This window comes from Manis javanica, chromosome 5 (assembly GCF_040802235.1).
Source record: "Manis javanica isolate MJ-LG chromosome 5, MJ_LKY, whole genome shotgun sequence".
NCBI classification, from domain to species: domain Eukaryota; kingdom Metazoa; phylum Chordata; class Mammalia; order Pholidota; family Manidae; genus Manis; species Manis javanica.
Window position 1 is genome coordinate 53,181,967 of NC_133160.1, and position 21,259 is coordinate 53,203,225.

Below are 21,259 nucleotides of genomic sequence, written 5' to 3' on the forward strand. Positions count from 1 at the left end.
ACACATGACTCGATTGCCTGAACTCAAAAATAAAATTCCAATAAACCTGATAGAACACAACTTTTTGCTAAATCCAGATCCCATTTAACAGATGTACCCTATGAATGACAGCTATGCAGGAACATATCCTACTAAGGAGAATTTTACTGCTAGTTCTACTGTTAATGAAATGATGTCCGTATGTGAGATTGGCCCTACTGAGTGTCTATCTAGTCTGACCTCACCTGCTGCAGCAGTTCTCTAGCAACCTTGCCAGATACTCTTCAGCTTCTAAGATTTGAGGATTTCTGGTAATGGGAAGTTCAATGAGTCACAATACTAAGTATTAGCTTAAAGCTCACTCCAGGGAATCAGTGCCCCTGACCTGTTCCCTACCAGAGACTAGATGATGATGATGATGATTTTATTCATCTTACCCAATGTATATGCATATTACTATTGTCAAAATGCTTCTTCCCCCCAAAAATAACTAAAAATAATCATTTACCTTGCAAAGTAATTCTATAAAGGAATATGTAGAGTGAAATGACTCACATCTTCATATATGTAAGACATTCTCTATTGACACATTTACATCTTTTTAATTTTTTAGAAATACAACATAGATTTATGTATTTGCCACCCAGATTTAACAAATGTTAACATTTTATGATTGTTTCTGATTGTTTTTTAAATAAAAACTTTCATCAGGAGCTCCATCCTACTCCAGATCCTGAATTTGATGTATAGTTTTCTCGTGCATCACAGATCAATAACCATATATGTAGTATGTTTACATTTTATACTGTTTTTAACCCTTGTTCCTCTTTAGCACTCTTTGGGTGGTGTGAGTTCAGTAAGATGTTTCCCAGTGGAAAAATCTGGTTTCCAAGCTAATTCAAATCTGCTCTCCCTTTGCCTGAATCATAAATAAGGTTTTAGCATTCAAATTCTGAAGATGATTAAATTAATGTCATGTAGCAACTTCTAACATATGAAGTTGCAATTGCTTCATTAGGATTCTTTTCAGGATGCAGTTTTCACCTACAGCTGCCTACTCCAAGTGTAGGGTTCCATCACCTCTAACATGCTGGGAGAAATGTGCTCATACTTCATCACTTTCCCAAAATACACACTAGTAAAAGGATACAGGACCACAAGGCTTTCCAATTTGCTTACTTGCTCTGTAAGCTCTGACTAAACATGGTTTCTGTTCCAACTTGTTGGAAACTAGCAAAAGCTGTGTCAGGACAAGCTTCCAAGGAATGGTGTAGAAAGGATATGTGACTGACAGGTTGCTGAATGGACAAGAAGTCATAAAGTTGAGAACCAACAACTGACTCAGCAAATTAGTTGGGTGGTTTGCTTATTTGTACATGAGTCCGGGAGGCTCAAACTAGCTTACAAATTATAAAGTGACTCACAGTTTGCAATCTAATCAGCCATCAGTTGCCTGTAAAAAGGAACCAGAAAGCATAGTACAATTGTTTTACTCTTTGTTCACAAATTTTGGGTTAAGGTTTTTTTTCAATAACATTGCTAAAGAAAATATAGAAGGAAAAGATATTTGCTAACATTAATTTTGCGTTTAAAATGAGACTATATGGCATTATTTAAAGAATTAAAGTATAAAAATGTATATCTCTTTAACCTACACATATTTTTACATGGTTTTCAGACATACTGAGAATTGAATGCACAAAAATCTTGCTCAGTTGTGAAAGATAAAACCTTTTGGTCAGTACAATGTCTTTGATGGGCAAAAACTAGTTATTTACAACTTCCAAACAAATTCTAAACTTCCCAGCGACCCTATATTATTAGTTTTACATTACAGATACAGAACTGAGGCATAGAGAGGTTAATTTGCCAAAAAATGAAAACAGCTAAAAAGTGGTGAGCAGGAATGGTTCTTTGAACTTGGCACTTTGACCTTGCTTACAGCCTCAGAAACTGCCCAAGCCTGTTAGGTTTGGAGAGGTCATGTAACTCGCCCTGAGCCACCGACAACGCCAGACAAGTCGTCCAGGCCCTCCAGGTGACCTGCAAAGCCTCATGGCTTTTGTGGACCCGCAGATCCACAAAAGGATCATTAGATCTGAATCAGAAGACCTCATCTGAAACCCAACTTTCCCAACTATGTGATCCTGAGCCTGTCATGTCACTTACCAGGATTCTTTTTTCCTCACAGGGTTGAGTCTTTACTCTGATGGTGCATGTAAACAGCCTTTAGGAACTGTCTTTTCATTATGAGGTATAATATGTCACCTTGGATGGTTAGCTTTGAGCTTCATCTGTAAATGGAGGATGATAATCACCGCAGTAATGCGGTCACGGTGAAAATAAAATGAGGCAATGTAGATAACCGTATATTGCATTAACCTGCAGTGCCTGGAACACGGAACTCAATCAAAATACTAGTTAGGCAGCAAGACACTTCATTTCCAGTTTTCTGGCTTATGTAGGAAGATTTTACTAAATCTCTTGATGAGTGTCGCTGGGGAAGGCGTCTGAAGTAAACGCTCAGAATACAAAGAGGTGGATACACCCACCTTTCCCCCCAGCTTGTAGTCATTTTCTTCCTAACCACACGTACCGGACCGGAGACTGAGTCCCAGGAACCCGGAGTACCTGGCCGTAACTGCGATTCTGAGTTACCTCCAGGCCGCGGTCAGCGGGCCAAGGCGGCCCGCGCCTCAGCCCGCTAGGGGGCGCTCGGTCGGGCGCCGACTCCGAGAGAGACGCAGCAGGAGGAAGGCGGAGCACGGCCCGGCAAGATGGCGGCGTCCGCGTTGTTACGCCCTTTCTCCAGGCTGTTGGTCCCGGCCAGGTTCCCGAACGACTGTGAGTGCTCCTTGTCACGCGGGCCGACCCGACCTCTCTGCCTGGCCGTCCCAGGGCGAACCCAGCCCACGGGGCAGGGGTCGGCTGCCACCCAGGCTGGTCCTTCAGTAACCTGCGCGCGCCCGTGTCCCGGAACCCACCACGCCCGCCGCCTCCCCGATTCTCGACTCCCTGTCACTCGCCGCCGACCCTCCAAATGCCACCCAACCCCTCTAGGTCTCTGCGAATGGACTTTGGGTCCTCCTGCCCCCACTCTGCAGGTTGGGTCCTGCAGACGCTTCAAACCCGCCCGCCCCGCGCCGTCTGCGGGCCCGCAGAAGCCCGAGGCCGTGCAGGCTGCCTGGAGGGCCGGACGACGGGCCTAGCGCCGCTCGGGGCGAGTGACGTGACCTCCCCGAACCTCTGTGTCCTTGGCTGTTTGAAGTGGGGGGTTGAAGGGAAATTAAATTCAGTAATATACACATAAGCGTTAGGTTACAGATTTACAGACTCTTCCCTGACCCCTTTTAGCTTCCGTGCGGTTAAAGTTCTACGTTCGGGAGCCGCGACATGACAAACCTGACTGGCTCAAAGTTGGACTGGCCTTGGGCACCTCCGCCTTCCTGTGGATCTATGTAAGTCTTTCCTCCCTTCTGTTGTGCGACCCCAGCACAGCGGAGAGGAATACCCTTGTGAGAGTGAAATGTTTCTGAGCTCATCTCCCTTGCAATAGGATATTTATGTAATTGCTAATAACCTATTTCTCCGCGAGGGAAATCCCAAGGGAGAAAAACAAATATTAAGATTTCAACGGCATTGAGAAAATACGATGTCGCAGAAATTTCTGTCATTCATTGTTACTTAGCATGGTTTTGCGATGAATGGCAGTTTAAATATTGATTGGCCTTTATTAATGAGGATGGAGACTAGTTGGGGATTTATGAAGGCACCTTTTTCAAAAAGCCACTGAGACAAACCATCAGTGATCAAGCTATACAAATTAAATTCCACTAGACTTACAAGCCGTAAGATTTGTAATCAATATTTGTATGCATACTGGGTTGGAAATTGTACGTGGTATGTACCAGCTTTTTTAAAAAATCTTTACAGTATGCTAAATGTTTCACATGTAAAATTTCATTTAGTCTTTTCAACAACACTGTGTGGTAGCTGCTGTTATCACTGACCTTTTACAGATGAAGAAAACACTTGGAGAAGTTAGTTTGCTGAACTCAATTCTCCTTGATCCCAGAGCTACACTGTAGACCACCGAAATACTGCCTATGTTTTTAAAAAGTGGACCCAAAGTATTTAAAATCTTTGTTTCTCATGGGTTTGGGATTTCTCCACTGTCACCCACCTCCAGATCTCTTTAGTTTGGATTTTCTCATGAAAACAGGTTCATTGACATGGGAAAGAATAAGAAATGTTGAAAAAGTCACAACTTAACAGTAACTGATCCTTTCTTAGTAATATTTGTTATAATGAAATTTTATATGTTCCTAAAGTTTTTCTAAATGGAAGTTTAATTTGAAATTGTATCTTTGATTGAAGCAGATGTCACCCTATATCTGCCATTGTTCCAGTTGCATATTCTGTCTGACAGTGATTCTAAGTGGCTGTCCTCCATAACATCTAATTAATACACTATAGTTGGGGAATGGGATTAGTCATTCACTCACAGTATCAAACTTCTAACGTTAGAAGATAATTACCCACCAACCAGTCTGGACCCCCATTTCAGAACCACCTTCGGGTTGGTTCTGTTGGTAGGGTATTCCGTTATATTATTTACCCACTGAATGAAGTGATTTATTTGGGAGAAGATGAATTTACAATGTTAAGGGTTGTCTTCTCAAATTTAGTATGTCAGATTGTAGTGAACACTTCATCATTTTTTGGACTTGTGCATCTCAACCTTTTTTTTTAATTAGAATAGTTGTAATTCTTTTGATCTACCCAAGTCCTCTTGCAAAATAAAAGTATCATTGATTAGCCACCTCCTCTTTAACTTGTCAGGAAGATTACACTTCTAATTTTAACTGTTGCCTATTTCTAGCTCATCAAACAACACAATGAAGATGTGTTAGAGTATAAAAGAAGAAATGGATTGGAATAAACTTTTCAAACTAATAGAGTAAGTATGCAGCTTTATAGGATGAATAGATTATGCAAGTTAATGTGACCTCTATAAGTAATGTGTTTTGGTTGTTTTTTATTAGGTTTTTGCTTTTTAGCACCTATCTTCCTGTCTGTGACATATATATGAATTTCTAATGCCTTAGCTCAAGCATTTGTCTTACCATAATCATTTTTAATAAACATGCTTTAACTATGTTCAAAGAAAGTTATGTTTAAGGATGAAACCAAAATCATATTTTCTTAAATAATATTGCTGTACACAGTGACTTCATAGACCTTAGAACAAGTTATTCTTTATGTATGTATTTCTCAATGTCTGTCTTATACCATACTTGAGTGTAAATTCCAAGAGAACAGTAACCCTGTCTATCCTAGTAATATCATGAACTGAGCAACTTGCCCAATGCCTGGCCCAGCTGGAGTTTAACATTTGTAGAATAGATGAATGTGTAAGGGCAGTAAATTGTCAACTTTTTTACTCTTTGACCATTTCATTATGATCATCACTACAACTAAGACCCAGTTGGGCAATTCTTAGTAAAATCCAACCGTGAACAAGACAGTATACTCTTAGGTGATTTACAAGAGAGAGTGGGTTTGTTTTTACACACACACACACACACACACACACACTGTATTTCTTAAAATTCTTTTAAAGAAATCCTGTATTAAACCTTTTATAAAGTGACAATCACTTTTATAAATCTCAACTTTCATGAGTTAGGTTGATTAAAGTAGATTATTTACATCTACACAATAAAAGTAGTAATCACTAACACTAGCATGCACTTTTTTTTAAACAACTTTCAAACCCAGCTGTTTAGAGTTTTTATTCTCCAGGATTTTTTGCTGCTTTTTCAATTAGTAACTACCTTGCCCATTTCACTACTTCAGGGAACAAACCAAAGAGATAAAAATGAAATAGACATTTAAGCCAAGTAGTTCTAATATTTTTTTCTCTTCATTCTAGGCATGCTCCATATAGTGATTGTAGCAATTCCTTTGGATTCACCAATCTGTTGAGTTGTGAATGTGAGAGAAAAAGTTATACGTGAATATATGTCAAGTCAGCGTTTGTGTTTTGCATCATTAAATAAAAAAAATACCTCTGTATTGTTCAGATTATGTATGTTTTGACAATGTGTAGAAAATATTCTAAGCTACATTATTAGAAATATTTTGATGTGGAGTATACCATCTGCTAACAGGGTCAGTGATAGTTAAGGACACACTGATAAGAAAACTTGTTAATGAGAGAGATTTTTAAATCACTGCTGAAGAATTCACTCCTTATATTTAATTTATAATCAAAACATTCTTTAGTTTGTCAGAGTGATCGAACTCTGTTATTTCTCAAAATTCAAAAAAGGCCAAATACTGTTTTCTAGAGGGACCATTTTGGTTAGTCAGGGAGAAAAGATATTTTATATTACCAGAATTTGTTCTGACTCCATTTCCTTGAATTTGAATGATTTTCATTTGGGTGACTTTTTTTTCATTACTACTTACAGTATCATGTTGCCCCTTGTTGCTAATATGACTTTCATCCATTGATTAGCTAACTCCTGACTGTTTAAATAAAGAGGGGAGAGAGAAGAGGATTAATAACACAAAATAAAATATACTTAATTTATCCCTCATCAAAACACTTTTTTGTGAATCAGTTAAAACTTACTTATATGATACTTCATTCACTTATAATTTAAACACTTAGAGTACCATACATTAAAATTTTTTTATTTGTGTCTCCATTCTGATATTAAGTAGAAAGGTTTATTGCATTGTAAATTGGTTTTGTGTGTTTGGCTCTGTCCAACACTTGTCAGGGATTCATGGCCCATTATTTTTGGAAGGCACTTCTGAACTTAGATTCAGAGTTAACATCATTTCAGAATAATTATTTAATCCAAATTCAGTGAAAGATCACATATAACAGTAACTACTAAAACTGTGTCAATTTGGAGTCCTAGGTGATAGAGCTGGGAAGGACTTCAAAAGTCGTATAGACCAATCTCATAATTTTACAAATGTGAAAAACAGAGGTGAATAATTATTTGCTCAACATTGCTGTGGTAGGGAGAATACTGGACCCCCAAAGGTGACTATGTGTATATGTTAGATTTTATGGCAAAGGAGATTAGGGTTACAGGTAGAATTAAGTTTGCTAATCAGCTGATGTTGAGATAGGGAGATTATCTTGTATTGTCTGGTTGGGCCCAAAGTAGTCACAAGGGTTCTTATAAAAGGAAGAAGGAGGCACAGAGTGTGTCAGAGTGATGCAGCATGAGAAAGATTCAGCTGGTCATTGCTAGCTTTGAAGGTGGAAAGGGGTCAACAACCAAGGAATGAAAAGTCAAATTCTCCCCTAGAGCCTGCAGAAAGGAACACAACCCTGCTGACACTTTGGTTTTAGCCTAGTAAGACCCATGTCAGCTTTCACCTACAAAACTGTAAGATAAGAAATTTTTGTTTTAAACCAAGTTTTTTACACCATCAGGAGGAAACAAATGTTACATGGTAATAAGACCAAGAAGTCAGGTATCAACTTCCAATTTCAGGCACTTTCCTCTAAAAGAAACACTTAAAAAATGCACATCCCCAAGGGGAACAGAAAACTCTTAAGACAACTTGAAATCCTGGAAACTAGTAGCCTTAAGTGGAAGTAAAATAATAACCTTATTAATATCTGCTGTATGTCAGGTCTTGAGAATATAGCTGCCCTGTGTGGACTTTCATCGTAATTGTGTTTGTGTAACTCCAGGGGGAGCCATTCCTGAAGCCCAGAGCTGTCCAAAACTTCTGCAATGATGGAATGTTCTGTCTGCTGTCAGTACAATAGCCACTACTCCCATGTGGCTCTTAAGCATTTGGAGTGTGATTAATGTGACTGAGTTTTAAATATTTAATTTTAATTAAATTGCCATATAGGGCTGGCTACTGTATGGACAGCACAAATGCAGATTTTTCTGTGAGAAACACCTCCTAGAGTTGTGCTACATAGTGGTGCTGGTAAAATGCTCTCTAAATTTAATATTGAAACCCAACTTGAAATATGTTATACTAAAAAAAAGATTATGAGGATACAGAGTGACTCACAGACCCCAAGAATGGGAATACACCTCGGCCAAGGAATAACGGGCCTGGAACTGAAATGTCATCTGACTCTTGCCCTTGGCTCTTCTCTCTGCTGCATTTCCTTGCATACAGACCTTCTCTTCCCCAGGCCACACTGTAAAGAAAAGGCCATAGTCAATAATTCCTTGGTTTACATCTCAATTCAAAAAAGTCTCTGGACTGAACTAGAATCATTCTGATTTCTTAATTTCCAAGAGGAACTGTGGTCAAATAATGGTTCCTTCAGTGATGTAAAAGGAGAGTTTCCATGAAAAAGAGGATGCATACAAAATGTTACATCAAATATGGTGAAGTTTTTTATACATCAAAGTCAGGTAGACCATTTTCTGGTTCAGTGTCTGTGAGGTAGTCATTTAAATTACTTTCTTAAGTTGCCATGTTATAGGTTGAACTGTGTTTTCCAAAAAGATACCTTGAAGTCTTAACCACCAGTATGTCAGGATGTAACCTTATTTGGAAATAGGGTAGTTGCTGATGTAATTAAGTTTGTACTGGAGTAGGGTGGGCCCTTAATCTAATATGACTGGCATATTTATAAAAGAAGAGACAGAGACACAGGGAGAAGACAGCCATGATGGAGGCAGAGTATGGAGTGACGTATCTACAAACCAAATATCCGCAAACATCAGAAGATGAAAGAGGTAAAGCAGGATTCTTCCTTACAGTTTCAGAGGGGAAGTGGCCCTGCAGACACCTGGATTTCAGTCTTCTAACCTCCAGAACTTTTTTTTTAAGCCATCAAGGTTTGTAATAATTTTTAATGGTAACCATAAGAAAATAGTACAGAAATTAGGGAATCTCATGTTTACTACAGGATAAAAAGTGAATACATGAGAGTACTGAGTGACCACCAAGAACAGTTAAAGAACTTACTATCTTATTACCCTTTCCCTTTCATTTTATTTATTTTATTTTTTTATGATTTCCTTTCAGTTCATTTCTTCCTATTACAACAATTATTGCATTGTTTTTTGGTTTGTTATTCTTTTTAAAGTATCATTGATGTACAATCTTATGAAGGTTTCACATGAAAAACAATATGGTTACTACATTCACCCTTATGATCCAGTATCCGCCCATGCCCATTGCAGTCACTGTCCATCAGTGTAGTATGATGCCACAGAGTCACTATTTACCTTCTCTGTCCTACATTGTCTTCCCCATGATCCCCCCACACCATGTGTGCCAATCATAATATCCCGCAATCCTCTTCTCCCTCCCTCTCCACCCACCCTCCCCCACCCCTCCCTCTTGGTAACCACTAGTCCCTTCTTGGAGTCTGTGACTCTGCTGCTGTTTTGTTGCTTCAGTATTCTTTCCTTGTTATACTCCACAAATGAGGAGAAACATTTGGTACTTGACCTTCCCCACGTGGCTTATTTCACTGAACATAATACCCTCTAGCTCCATCCATGTTGTTGCAAATGGTAGGATTTATTTATTATGGGTGAATAGTATTCCAGTGTGTGTATATACCATGTCTTATTTATCCATTTGTCTACTGATGGACACTTAGGTTACTTCCATATCTTGGCTATTATAAATACTGCTGCAATAACATAGTGGTGCATATGTCTTTTTGAATCTGAGAACTTGTATTCTTTGGATAAATTCCTACGAGTGAAATTCCCGGGTCAAATGGTGTGTCTGTTTTTAGATTTTTGAGAAACCTCCATATTGATTTCCAAAATGGTTGAACTAGCTTACATTCCCACCAGCAGTGTAGGAGCATTCCCCTTTTTCTACATCCTTGCCAGCATTTGTTGTTCCTAGTCTTTTCAATGCTGACCATCCTTACTGGTGTGAGATGATATCTCATTGTGGTTTTAATTTGCATTTCCCTGATGATTAGTGATGTGGAGCATCTTTTTAGGTGTCTGTTGACCATCTGTATTTCTTTAGAGAATTGTCTATTCATATCCTCTGCCCATTTTTTAATTGGCTTGTTTGCTTTTTGGGTGTTGAGGTGTGTAAGTTCTTTATATATTTTGGATGTTAACCCCTTGTCAGATATGTCATTTACAAATATATTCTCCCATACTGTAGGATGTCTTTTTGTTCTGTTGATGGTGTCCTTTACCATACAGAAACTTTTTACTTTGATGTAGTCCATGTGTTCATTCTTGATTTTGTTTCCCTTGCCTGGGGAGATTTGTCCATGAAGAACTTGCTCATGTTTATGTCCAAGAGATTTTTGCCTGTTTTTTCCTAAGAGTTTTATGGTTTCATGACTTACATTCAGGTCTTTGATCCATTTTGAGTTTGCTTTTGTGTCTGGGGTTAGACAATGATCCAGTTTCATTCTCTTACGTGTAGCTGTCCAGTTTTGCCAACACCAGCTGTTGAAGAGGCTGTCATTTCTCCATTGTATGTCCATGGCTCCTTTATCATATATTAATTGACCATATATGCTTGGGCTAATATCTGAACTCTCTATTCTGATCGACTGGTCTATGGATCTGTTCTTGTGCCAGTAACAAATTGTCTTGAATACTATGGTTTTGTAGTTGAGCTTGAAGTTGGGGAGCATAATCCCCCCATCTTTATTCTTCCTTCTCAGGATTGCTTTGGCTATTTGGGGTCTTTTGTGTTTCCATGTGAATTTCAGAATGATATGCTCTAGTTCATTGAAGAATGCTGTTGGTATTTTGATAGGAATTGCATTGAATCTGTAGATTGCTTTTTTTTGCATGGCCATTTTGCAATATTAATTCTTCCTATCCATGAGCACGGTATGTGTTTCCATTGATTGGTATCTTCATTAATTTTGCTCATGAGTGTCTTATAGTTTTCAGAGTATGGGTCTTTCACTTCCTTGGTTAGGTTTATTCCCAGGTATTTTATTCTTTTTGATGCAACTATGAATGGAATTGTTTTCCTGATTTCTTTTTCTGCTAGTTCATTGTTAGTACAGGAATGCCACAGATTTCTGCATATTAACTTTGTATCCTGCAACTTTGCTGAATTCAGATATTAGATCTAGTGGTTTTGGAGTGGATTCTTTAGGGTTTTTTATGTACAATATCATGTCATCTACAAACAGGGACAGTTTGACTTCTTCCTTGCCAATCCGTATGCCTTTCATTTCTTTGTGTTGTCTGATTGCTGTGGCTAGGACCTCCAGTACTATGTTGAATAGAAGTGGGGAGAGTGGGTATCCTTGTCTTGTTCCCAATCTTAAAGGAAAAGCTTTCAGCTTCTCTCTGTTAAGTATAATGCTGGCTGTAGGATTGTCATCTATGGCCTTTATTATGTTGAGATACTTGCCTTCTATATGCATTTTGTTGAGAGTTTTTATCATGAATGGATGTTGAATTTTGTCAAATGCTTTTTCAGCATCCATGGAGATGTTCATGTGATTTTTGTCCTTTTTGTTGATGTGAGGGATGATGTTGCTGCACTTTCGAATGTTGTACCATCCTTGCATCCCTGGAATAAATCCTACTTGATCATGATGGATGATCTTTTTTATGTATTTTTAAATTCAGTTTGCTAGTATTTTGTTGACTGTGTTTGCATCTATGTTCATCAGGAATATTGGTCTGTAATTTTCTTTTTTTGTGGTGTCTTTGCCTGGTTTTGGTATTAGAGTGATGCTGGCCTCATAGAATGAGTTTGGAAGTATTCCCTCTTCTTCTACTCTTTGGAAAACTTTTAAGGAGGATAGGTATTAGGTCTTCACTAAATGTTTGATAAAATTTAGCAGTGAAGCCATCTGGTCCAGGAGTTTTGTTCTTAGATAGTTTTTTGATTACCAATACAATTTCCTTCCTGGTAATTGGTCTGTTCAGATTTTCTCTTTCTTTCTGTGTCAGCCTTGGAAGGTTCTATTTTTCTAGAAAGCTGTCCATTTCTTCTACGTTATCCAGTTTGTTAGCATATAATATTTCATAGTATTCTCTAATAATTATTTATATTTCTGTGGTGTCTGTAGTGGTTTTTCCTTTCTCATTTCTGATTCTGTTTATGTGTGTACACTCTCTTTTTTCTTGAAAATATGGCTAGGGGTTTATCTATTTTGTTTATTTTCTCAAAGAACCAGCTCCTGCTTTCATTGATTCTGTCTATTGTTTTATTCTTCTTGATTTTATTTATTTCTGCTCTAATCTTTATTATGTCTCTCCTTCAACTGACTTTGGACCTCATTTGTTCTTCTTTTTCTAGTTCCGTTAATTGTGAGTTTAGAGTGTTCATATGGGATTTTTCTTTTTTCCTGAGGTAGGCCTGTATTGCAATATACTTTCCTCTTTTAATGGCCTTTGCTGTGTACAACAGATTTTGCAGTGTTGAATTATTGTCATTTGTCTCCATATCTTGCTTGGTCTCTGTTTTTATTTGGTTATTGATCCATTGGCTATTTATGAGCATATTGTGAAGCCTCCAGGTGTTTGTGGGATTTTTCATTTCCTTGCATAATTGATTTCTAGTTTCATACCTTTGTGGTCTGAGAAACTGTTTGGAACAATTTCAATAGTTTTGAATTTACAGAGGCTCTTTTTGTGGCCTAGTATATGATCTATTCTTGAAAAAGGTCCATGTGCACTTAAGAAGAATGTGTATTCTGCTGCTCTTGGGTGTAGTGTTATGTAGATGTCTGTTGTCCATCTGTTCTAATGTGTTGTTCAGTGCCTCTGTCTCCTCACTTATTTTCTGTCTGGTTGATCTGTCCTTTAGAGTGAGTGGAGTGTTGAAGTCTCCTAGAACTAATACATTGCATTCTATTTCCCCTTTTAATTCTATTAATATTTGTTTCATGTATGTAGATACTCCTGTGTTGGGTGCATGTATTTTTTTAATGGTTTTATCTTCTTGTTGGATTGACCCCTTTATCATTATGTAATGTCTTTCTTTGTCTCTTGTGACTTTCTTTGTTTTGAAGTCTATTTTGTCTGATACAAGTACCACAACTCCTGCTTTTTTCTCCCTATTATTTGCATGAAACATCTTTTTCCATCCCTTCACTTTTAGTCTGTGTATGTCTTTGGGTTTAAAGTGAGTCTCTTGTAGGCAGCATCTAGGCGGGTCTTGTTTTTTTATCCATTCAGTGACTCTATGTCTTTTGATTGGTGCGTTCAGTCCACTTACATTTAGGGTGATTCTTGCTAGGTATGTGCTAATTGCCACTGCAGACTTTAGATTTGTGGTTATCAAAGGTTCAAGGTTAACTTCCTTACTATCGAAGAGTCTAACTTAACTCACTGAATATGCTATTACAAACACAATCTAAAGGTTCTTTTTTTTCTTATCCATTTTCTTCCTCCTCTATTCTTTATATATATTAGGTATCATATTCTGTACTCTTTGTCTCTCCCTTGATTGACTTTGGGGATAGTTGATTTAATTTTGTATTTGCTTAATAATTAGCTGTTCTACTTTCTTTACTGTGGTTTTATTACCTCTGATGACAGCTATTCAATCTTAGGAACACTTCCATCTATAGCAGTCCCTCCAAAATACACTGTAGAGATGGTTTATGGGAGGTGAATTCTCTCAACTTTTGCTTATTTGGAAATTGTTTAATCCCTCCTTCAAATTTAAATGATAATCTTGCCAAGTAAAGTAACCTTGTTTGGAGGCCCTTCTGCTTCATTGCATTGAATATATCATGCCACTCCCTTCTGGCCTGTAAGGTTTCTGCTGAGAAGTTTGATCATAGACTGATGGTTTTCCTTTGTATATAATCTTTTTTCTCTCTCTGGTTCCTTTTAATAGTCTGTCCTTATCCTTGGTCTTTGCCATTTTAATTATTATATGTCTTGGTGGTGTCTTCCTTGGATCCCTTGTGTTGGCAGATCTGTGCACTTCCATGGCCTGAGGAACTATTTCCTTCCCCAAATTGTGGAAGTTTTGAGCAATTACCTCCTCAAAGACACTTTCTATCCTTTTTTTCTCTCTCTTCTTCTGGTACCCTTATAATATGAATATTGTTCCATTTCAAGTGGTCACACATTTCTCTCAATATTCTTCCATTCCTAGAGAACCTTTTATCTCTCTGTGCCTCAGCTTCTTTATATTACTCTTCTCTATAATTTATATTTAATTTATCATCTGCTCCACTGTATCTAATCTACTTTTAAATCCCTCCATTGTATTCCATAATGATTGGATCTTCATCCTGAATTTGTTCCTGAGTTCTTGAATATTTTTCTGTACCTACATGTGCATGTTTATGATTTTTATTTTGATATCTCTTTCAGGAAGATTGATGAGATCAGTTTCATTTGTCTCTTTTTGTGGTGTTTGTGGGATTTTGGTTTGAACCAGGTTCCTTTGCTGTTTCATATTTGTATGTGATGCCCTCATGCGCAGAAGCTGTTTACTCTGGAGTTGCTCATCCCCGGAGCAATGTCATGGGTCACAGGTTACCGGTGCTGGTTCGTGGTAGGAGGAAAGAGCTGTTTCCTGCTTCTCAGCTGCTGTGTCTGTCTCCACTGCCAGAACCAATGGGCTGAACACAAAGGTGTAAGCCTCTATTCTTTCCATTTGTAGCTGCTGTAGGTAGAACTTTCCTTTGTCTGGCATGACAGCAGGGCAGAGGCTGCCAGTTTTCAAGCCAGGTGCGGGCTGGCTGGTAGGATGTGCAGCATGCTGCTATCACAGTGGGGGACGGAGCTGCATAGCCATCAGGGAGATGGAGCGCCTGAAGCTCCTGAAAGTTCCCAACCTGCTGGGCAGAATGTTCCCGGACATTTTTGTTTACCTGTCTTTTCTCCTGAGCTGTAAGCTCTGTGCCGTCCTTGCCCCTTTAGCAGGCCTCTCACTGTTACAAAATCTCTCAGACTGCCCGCCTTTCTTTTGTCCCAGAGCAGCACAATATGGATCCCTGTTTTCCACAAGTGACTGGAGTCTCAGTCTCTCAAGGTATTTCACCTGTCTTAGCTTTCCCACCTCACTAATCACTGGAGCGCCATGGAATGTAGGTTTGTGCTCCCAGAGCAGATCTCCAGAGTTAGGTGTTCAGCAGCCCCAGGCCTCCACTCCATCCCTGCTCCGTTTCTCTTCCTCCCGCCAGTAAGCTGTGGTAGGGGAAGGGCTTGGGTCCCACCTGATCAAGGCTTTGGTACGTTACCCTGTTCCATGAGGTCTGTTCTTTTCTCCAGGTGTATGCAGTCTGGCACAGCCTTCTTTTCTGTTGCTTTTTCAGGATTAGTTGTATTAATTATATTTTCATATCATATGTGGTTTTGGGAGGAGGCTCTGGTCTCACCTCTCATTCCGCCATCTTTAATCATCCTTTCCCTTTCCCTTTCTTTTTTTTTTATGTTGGTATTATTAATGTACAATGACATGAGCAACAGTATGGTTACCAGACTCCTCCCATTATCAAGGCCCCACCACATAACCCATACAGTCACTGTCCATCAGCGAAGTAAGATGCTATAGAATCATTACTTGTCTTCTCTGTGTTATACTGCCTTCCCCGTGCCCACCCCCTACATTATGTGTGCTACTTGTAATGTTCCTTTTTTCCCCTTATCCCTCCCTTCCGACCCATCCTCCTCAATCCCTTTCTCTTTGGTAACTATTAGTCCAGTCTTGGGTTCTGTGAGTCTGCTGCTGTTTTGTTCCTTCAGTTTTTTCTTTGTTCTTATACTCCACAGATGAGTGAAATCATTTGATACTTGTCTTTCTCCACCTGGCTTATTTCACTGAGCATAATACCCTCTAGCTCCATCCATGTTGTTGCAAATGGTAGGATTTGTTTCTGAATAATATTCCATTGTGTATATGTACCACATCTTCTTTATCCATTCATCTACTGATGGATACTTCAGTTGCTTCCATTTCTTAGCTATTTTCAGTAGTGCAGCAATAAACATAGGGGTGCATATGTCTTTTTCAAACTGGGCTGCTGCATTCTGAGAGTAAATTCCTAGGAGTGGGATTCCTGGGTCAAATGGTATATTTATTTTTAGTTTCTTGAGGAACCTCCCTACTGCCTTCCACAATGGTTGAACTAATTTACATTACCACCAGCAGTGTAGGAGGGTTCCCCTTTCTCCACATCCTCGCCAATATTTGCTGTTGTTTGTCTTTTGGATGGTGGCCATTCTAACTGGTATAAGGTGATATCTCATTGTGGTTTTAATTTGCATTTCTCTGATGATAAGCAATGTAGAGCATCTTTTCATGTGCCTGAATTTCTTCTTTGGAGAAGTGTCTGTTCAGATCCTGTGCCCATTTTTTAATTGGATTATTTGGTTTTTTGTTGTTAAGGTACATGAGCTCTTTATATATTATGGATGTCAACCCTTTATCAGATATGTTATTTATAAATATCTTTTTGTCTAAATATCTAAATGTCTTTTTGTTCTACTGAGGGTGTCCTTTGCTGTACAGAAACTTTTTAGTTTGGTACAGTTCCACTTGTTCTTTTTTGCTTTTGTTTCCCTTGCCTAGCGAGATTTGTTCAGGAATAAGTTGCTCATGTTTATGTCCAAGAGATTTTTGCCTGTTTTTTTTCTAAGAGTTTAATGGTTTCATGACTTACATTCAGGTCTTTGATCCATTTTGAGTTTACTTTTGTGTCTGGGGTTAGACAGTAATCCAGTTTCATTCTCTTACATGTAGCTGTCCAGTTTTACCAACACCAGCTGTTGAAGAGACTGTCATTTCTGAACCATTGTATATCCATGGCTCCTTTATCGTATATATTAAATGACCATATATGCTTGGGTTAATATCTGGACTCTCTGTTCTGTTTAACTGGTGTGTGGGTCTGTTTTTGTGCCAGTACCAAATTGTCTTGATCACTGTGGCTTTGTACTAGAGCTTGAAGTTTGGAAGCGAGATCCTCCCTGCTTCATTCTTCCTTCTTAGGATTGCTTTGGCTATTCAGGGTCTTTTGTGGTTCCATTTGAATTTTAGAACTACTTTTTCCAATTTCTTGAAGAATGCTGTTGGTATTTTAATAGGGTTTGCATTGAATCTGTACATTGCTTTTGGCAGGATTGCCATTTTGGCTATATTAATTCTTCCTAGCCAAGAGCTTGGGATGACTTTCCATTTGTTAGTGTCCTCTTTAATTTCTCTTAAGAGTGTCTTATAGTTTTCAGTGTATAAGTCTTTCATTTCCTTGGTTAGGTTTATTCCTTGGTATTTTATTCTTTTTGAAGCAACTGTGAGTGGAATTGTTTTCCTGGTTTCTCTTTGTGCTGGTTCATCATTAGTGTATAGGAATGCAACAGATTTCTGTGAATTAATTTTGTATCCTGCTACTTTGCTGGATTCAGATATTAGTTCTTGTAGTTTTGGAGTGGATTCTTTAGGGTTTTTTATGTACAATGTCATGTCATCTGCAAACAGTGACAGTTTGACTTCTTCCTGACCTGTCTGGATGCCTTTTATTTCTTTGTTTTGTCTGATAGCAGTGGGTAGGACCTCCAGTACTCTGTTGAATAAAAGCAGGGAGAGTGGGCATCCTTGTCTTGTTCCCAATCTTAGGGGAATAGCTTTCAGCTTCTCACTGTTAAGTATAAAGTTGGCTGTGGGTTTGTCATCTATGGCCTTTATTATGTTGAGGTACTTGCCCTCTATACCCATTTTGTTGAGAGTTTTTATCATGAATGGATGTTGAATTTTGCTGAATGCTTTTTCAGCATCTATGGAGATGATCATGTTGTGTTTGTCCTCCTTTTTGTTGACGTGGTGGATGATGTTGATGCATTTTTTCATGTTGTACCATCCTTGTGTCCCTGAGATGAATCCTGCTTGATCATGGTGTATGATCCTCTTGATGTATTTTTGAATTCTGTTTGCTAATATTTTGTTGAGTATTTTTGCGTCTATGTTTATCAGCCTTTCCCTTTCCTTTTATCCAAACTTTTCAGGACATCAAAAGGGTGCTTACCAGCACATTGTTAATTTTTTGCCAACATGTCTTCCTAGAACTCTTCTAAATTAATTCACTTCATATTTTTATTGGTCTGGTTGAAGTGCAGGTATAATCTAAGAATTTGGTGTTAAGAGAAACCTATTTCCACCTTTCTAGGGAGACTAGGAAATTACTCAGTCTGAAAATTGCTTTTAATTATATAACACTTAAACCTTGAATAAGTATGATTAATATTGCCATAGGGGATCCTTAAAATATGTTTTCAAGACTAATATCATCTTTGTCGACAATCAAAATTAGGTGGAGTCCATCTAAAATAAGCTAACTTATCTCTGACCCTAGGTCTTTGTTTTCCAGCCCAGAAAATGTCAAGGATGCACTCAAGGGCAGCATTATAAACCATGTTAGTAACAGCTGGGAAATTATTGTCTTGAGTTTTACAGTGTCTTCTATAGTGAAGATCTAATGTTAAAATTCTCTTGTGTTTTGGAGAAACAGCTTGCCACAGAGTGGATTTGACAACCCGATTGACATGTCCTTTCTTGAGAAATGTCTCATCAAGATGTGAAAAGAGTTTGCCATCAATATGAAAAGCCACATATTCTACAGGAACAGTAGAGTAGGTAGGAAATTCCCTTTGATCCATGAGGCATTGAGCTTTTAAGATCAATAAGGATCTGGCGTCAGTGGTGCCTTTTACCTCACAGTTTGTGTCTCGCAGCTGGGATGGCCACATCCAACCTGGAGGACATGATATGCTCCCCAATGGATCTTACTACATGGTAAGATGGTAGAATACACCTACCTGTGTCTACTGAAAGGTAGCAAAACAGTAAGGGCCTTGACCTTTGTCTTAGGCTGGAAGTCAGGATCTAGTACTGCTTCCTCCAACTAGCTGAGCATATTTCATACCTAATGTGCTTTAGAAGTCATATCAAACATGCGTGAAGGAATTATCCACAGTTTACTCAGACCAGTAAAACGGACCAGATACCAGACTCCCAAACTCGGGCTCCTAACCCCAGTATCATACTACCTCAGTTTTTGGGATAATCAACATTTCCTCACCTGAGGATTGTTCAGAGGAAGTACAAAAATAGACGTGACAACAGTTGAGGATTGTTCAGAGGAAGTACAAAAATAGATGTGACAACAGTTTGGGAAAAGTTTTTAAAGCCAAATTATACACACACACACACACATATATGTATGTGTATACGTATGTTGGGAACTTTTGCCTCTTTTAGGCCTGTGACAGCTGCAGACTGGAGGTTTCCATCCTCCCTCATTACTTCCGTGTTCGTGGCCTAACTGGCTTCCCGTGCACCCGTGCTCTTGGCCCTAACTCCACCTCCCCCCCCTAACCCAAAACCTGCCTAAAGACCCTAGTGACAGATGAGATCATCAATTCCCATTGGTTTCTGTTACTTCCTTATCTTCCCCTATATAACTAAGCCTCTGATGGAATAAAGCTGAGTTTTGCTGCGACCTTGAGGCTGACACATCTCCCCGTATGGTGTGGTTTTGTTTTCCCCGGATCACAGGGGAGGGTGTCCAAGCTGCCGACACTTGCCCTCTCGCTCAGCCCCGGGGATAACAGGCTGGTCCTGCTTGTCCCCCCGCCTTCTTGTTGCTGAAGAGCAACAACTGGTGCCCCTTGTGAGGAATGAGGAACTTCGCTGACAAGCTAATCGGACTACGGATAAGTGTAATCCCATAAAATATGGAACATTCTTCTTCCAAGCCTGATCCCTCTCGTGAATCCCTTAGGGTCCTCCTCTGAAGTAGAGGCCTAGAGTTCTCTGACCGCCAAGCTATCAAAACCTGGGAGACCATAGTTAAGGTCGCTCCGTGGCTGCCTGCAAGTGATTTGTTTGACTGGGAAACTTGGGACAGGGTGGAGCAACTCCTATGCAAAGCCCAAGTTAATCAGGGTGATATCCCCCCTCTGGGGACCTTCCCCACTTTAGCAGCCCTTAAGAGTTGCTTCCCTCCTCGGCCATCAAAGCCAGCTGCCAAGAACTTAATAGACAGGGAAACCACTGGGTCAGGAGCCCCCTTCCCGGGAAGATTCTGATCCCCTTCCTCAGGCTGAGTCCATGCTGGCAGGACAAGAAAGCCATAAAGAGCCGAATGAGAATCGTGGCAATGGCACCCTCGACCTTTTTGATGCTGCCCCCTGGCCTCCCAAATCCACGGCTCCTTTGTACCCACCACTTCCTGGTAATAGTTCCTGTTCTAACCCTTTCAAATCATCATCAGCCCCCCTCCTCCATACCAACTAGCAGGGATTTTGACTCCTCTCCCATATAAGGATTTATGCTCTCCTATTGGCTGCCAGTGGGCAGAGGTTCCAGCTCCTTTCCCATATAAGGACTCATGCTCTCCCATTGGCTGCCAACGCCAAGAGAATCCATTGTTCCACCCACAACCTAACCCAGGGCCATGTCAGCTATTTCCGGTCAATGTTAATCCTGGAGGTAACCGCCCTGCCCCATTGGGAGCCAGGTGACCTTAAGGAATTAAAGAAGGCCGTTCTTGAGGACGGCCCCAATGCTCCTTGGACTGAGACCATCCTCCAGGGACTTGCTCACCATCCATGCACCACCGCAGATTGGAGGTCTCTTGCCCAGGCGGTTCTCCCAGTCCCCCTTTATATTAAGTGGTGTGCTTTGTATAAAGAGGAATGCCAGCAACAAGCTGAGAACAATCTGACATACTCTTTTACATACGTATGGATGGTATTATCTTGGGGGCCACTTGTTCCCACAAATTAGACGACCTCTTTAAAAGGTGCCTTTCCCTGCTCAAAAACTACAACTTTCAAATTGCCCCAGATAAAGTTCAACAGATAGCTCCTTTTAAAATTTTGGGGACTACTTTGACATTAGATGTTGTCTCCCCTGTTAAGCCCCAGTTATGTATTCAGGACGCATATACACTACCACAGCTCCAGAAATTGCTGGGAGAAATCAATTGGATGAGGCCCTGGATTCCTATAATCACAGCTGATCTTATCCCTCTTTTCGACCTATTAAAAGGCTTTGATCTAGCTTCAACAGTGACTTTAAACCCTATACATAGAGATACATTAACAAAAGTTCAACATGCCATTGATAATGCTGCCTTAAAAAAGATATGATCCAAACTTGCCACTCGTCCTCTATATTATGGCGGGAGAGACCCTCCTCACTGCCCTTTTGGCTCAGAAGGGGGAATCCCGTACATTGGATACATCTATCTGTGGGAGGGGCACCCCGAGTGTACTCTATAGTGGATCAAATGGACCACTGCATTGTCAAGGGATGAAATCTTTCTGTTTGTCTTTTTGGGTGTGAACCCCAC

General features: G+C 39.6%; 1 protein-coding gene and 1 long non-coding RNA gene across 2 annotated transcripts; both read left to right on the forward strand.

Moving 5' to 3' along the window:
• Window positions 1–2,663: 2,663 nt before the first annotated feature.
• Window positions 2,664–6,057, forward strand: NDUFC1 (NADH:ubiquinone oxidoreductase subunit C1). Its single transcript, XM_017662497.3, has 4 exons — window positions 2,664–2,823; window positions 3,334–3,437; window positions 4,862–4,939; window positions 5,915–6,057. The coding sequence occupies exons 1-3, from the start codon at window positions 2,757–2,759 to the stop codon at window positions 4,919–4,921; spliced, it is 231 nt and encodes a 76-aa protein (XP_017517986.1). The 5' UTR covers window positions 2,664–2,756; the 3' UTR covers window positions 4,922–4,939; window positions 5,915–6,057.
• A 10,328-nt stretch (window positions 6,058–16,385) lies between these two features.
• LOC118968443 (uncharacterized) lies at window positions 16,386–19,504 on the forward strand. Its single transcript, XR_005056097.2, has 3 exons — window positions 16,386–18,537; window positions 18,622–18,696; window positions 19,162–19,504. It is a non-coding gene; the product is annotated as an uncharacterized lncRNA (long non-coding RNA).
• Window positions 19,505–21,259: the final 1,755 nt, after the last annotated feature.

What these genes read in the sequence shown, in the direction of transcription:
- NDUFC1 (XM_017662497.3), top strand. Translation starts at nt 2,757, where the DNA reads ATGGCGGCGTCCGCGTTGTTACGCCCTTTCTCCAGGCTGTTGGTCCCG. An exon ending in GGCCAGGTTCCCGAACGACT is followed by an intron (nt 2,824 to 3,333) that starts GTGAGTGCTCCT and finishes GACCCCTTTTAG; the next exon opens with CTTCCGTGCGGTTAAAGTTC. An exon ending in CCGCCTTCCTGTGGATCTAT is followed by an intron (nt 3,438 to 4,861) that starts GTAAGTCTTTCC and finishes GCCTATTTCTAG; the next exon opens with CTCATCAAACAACACAATGA.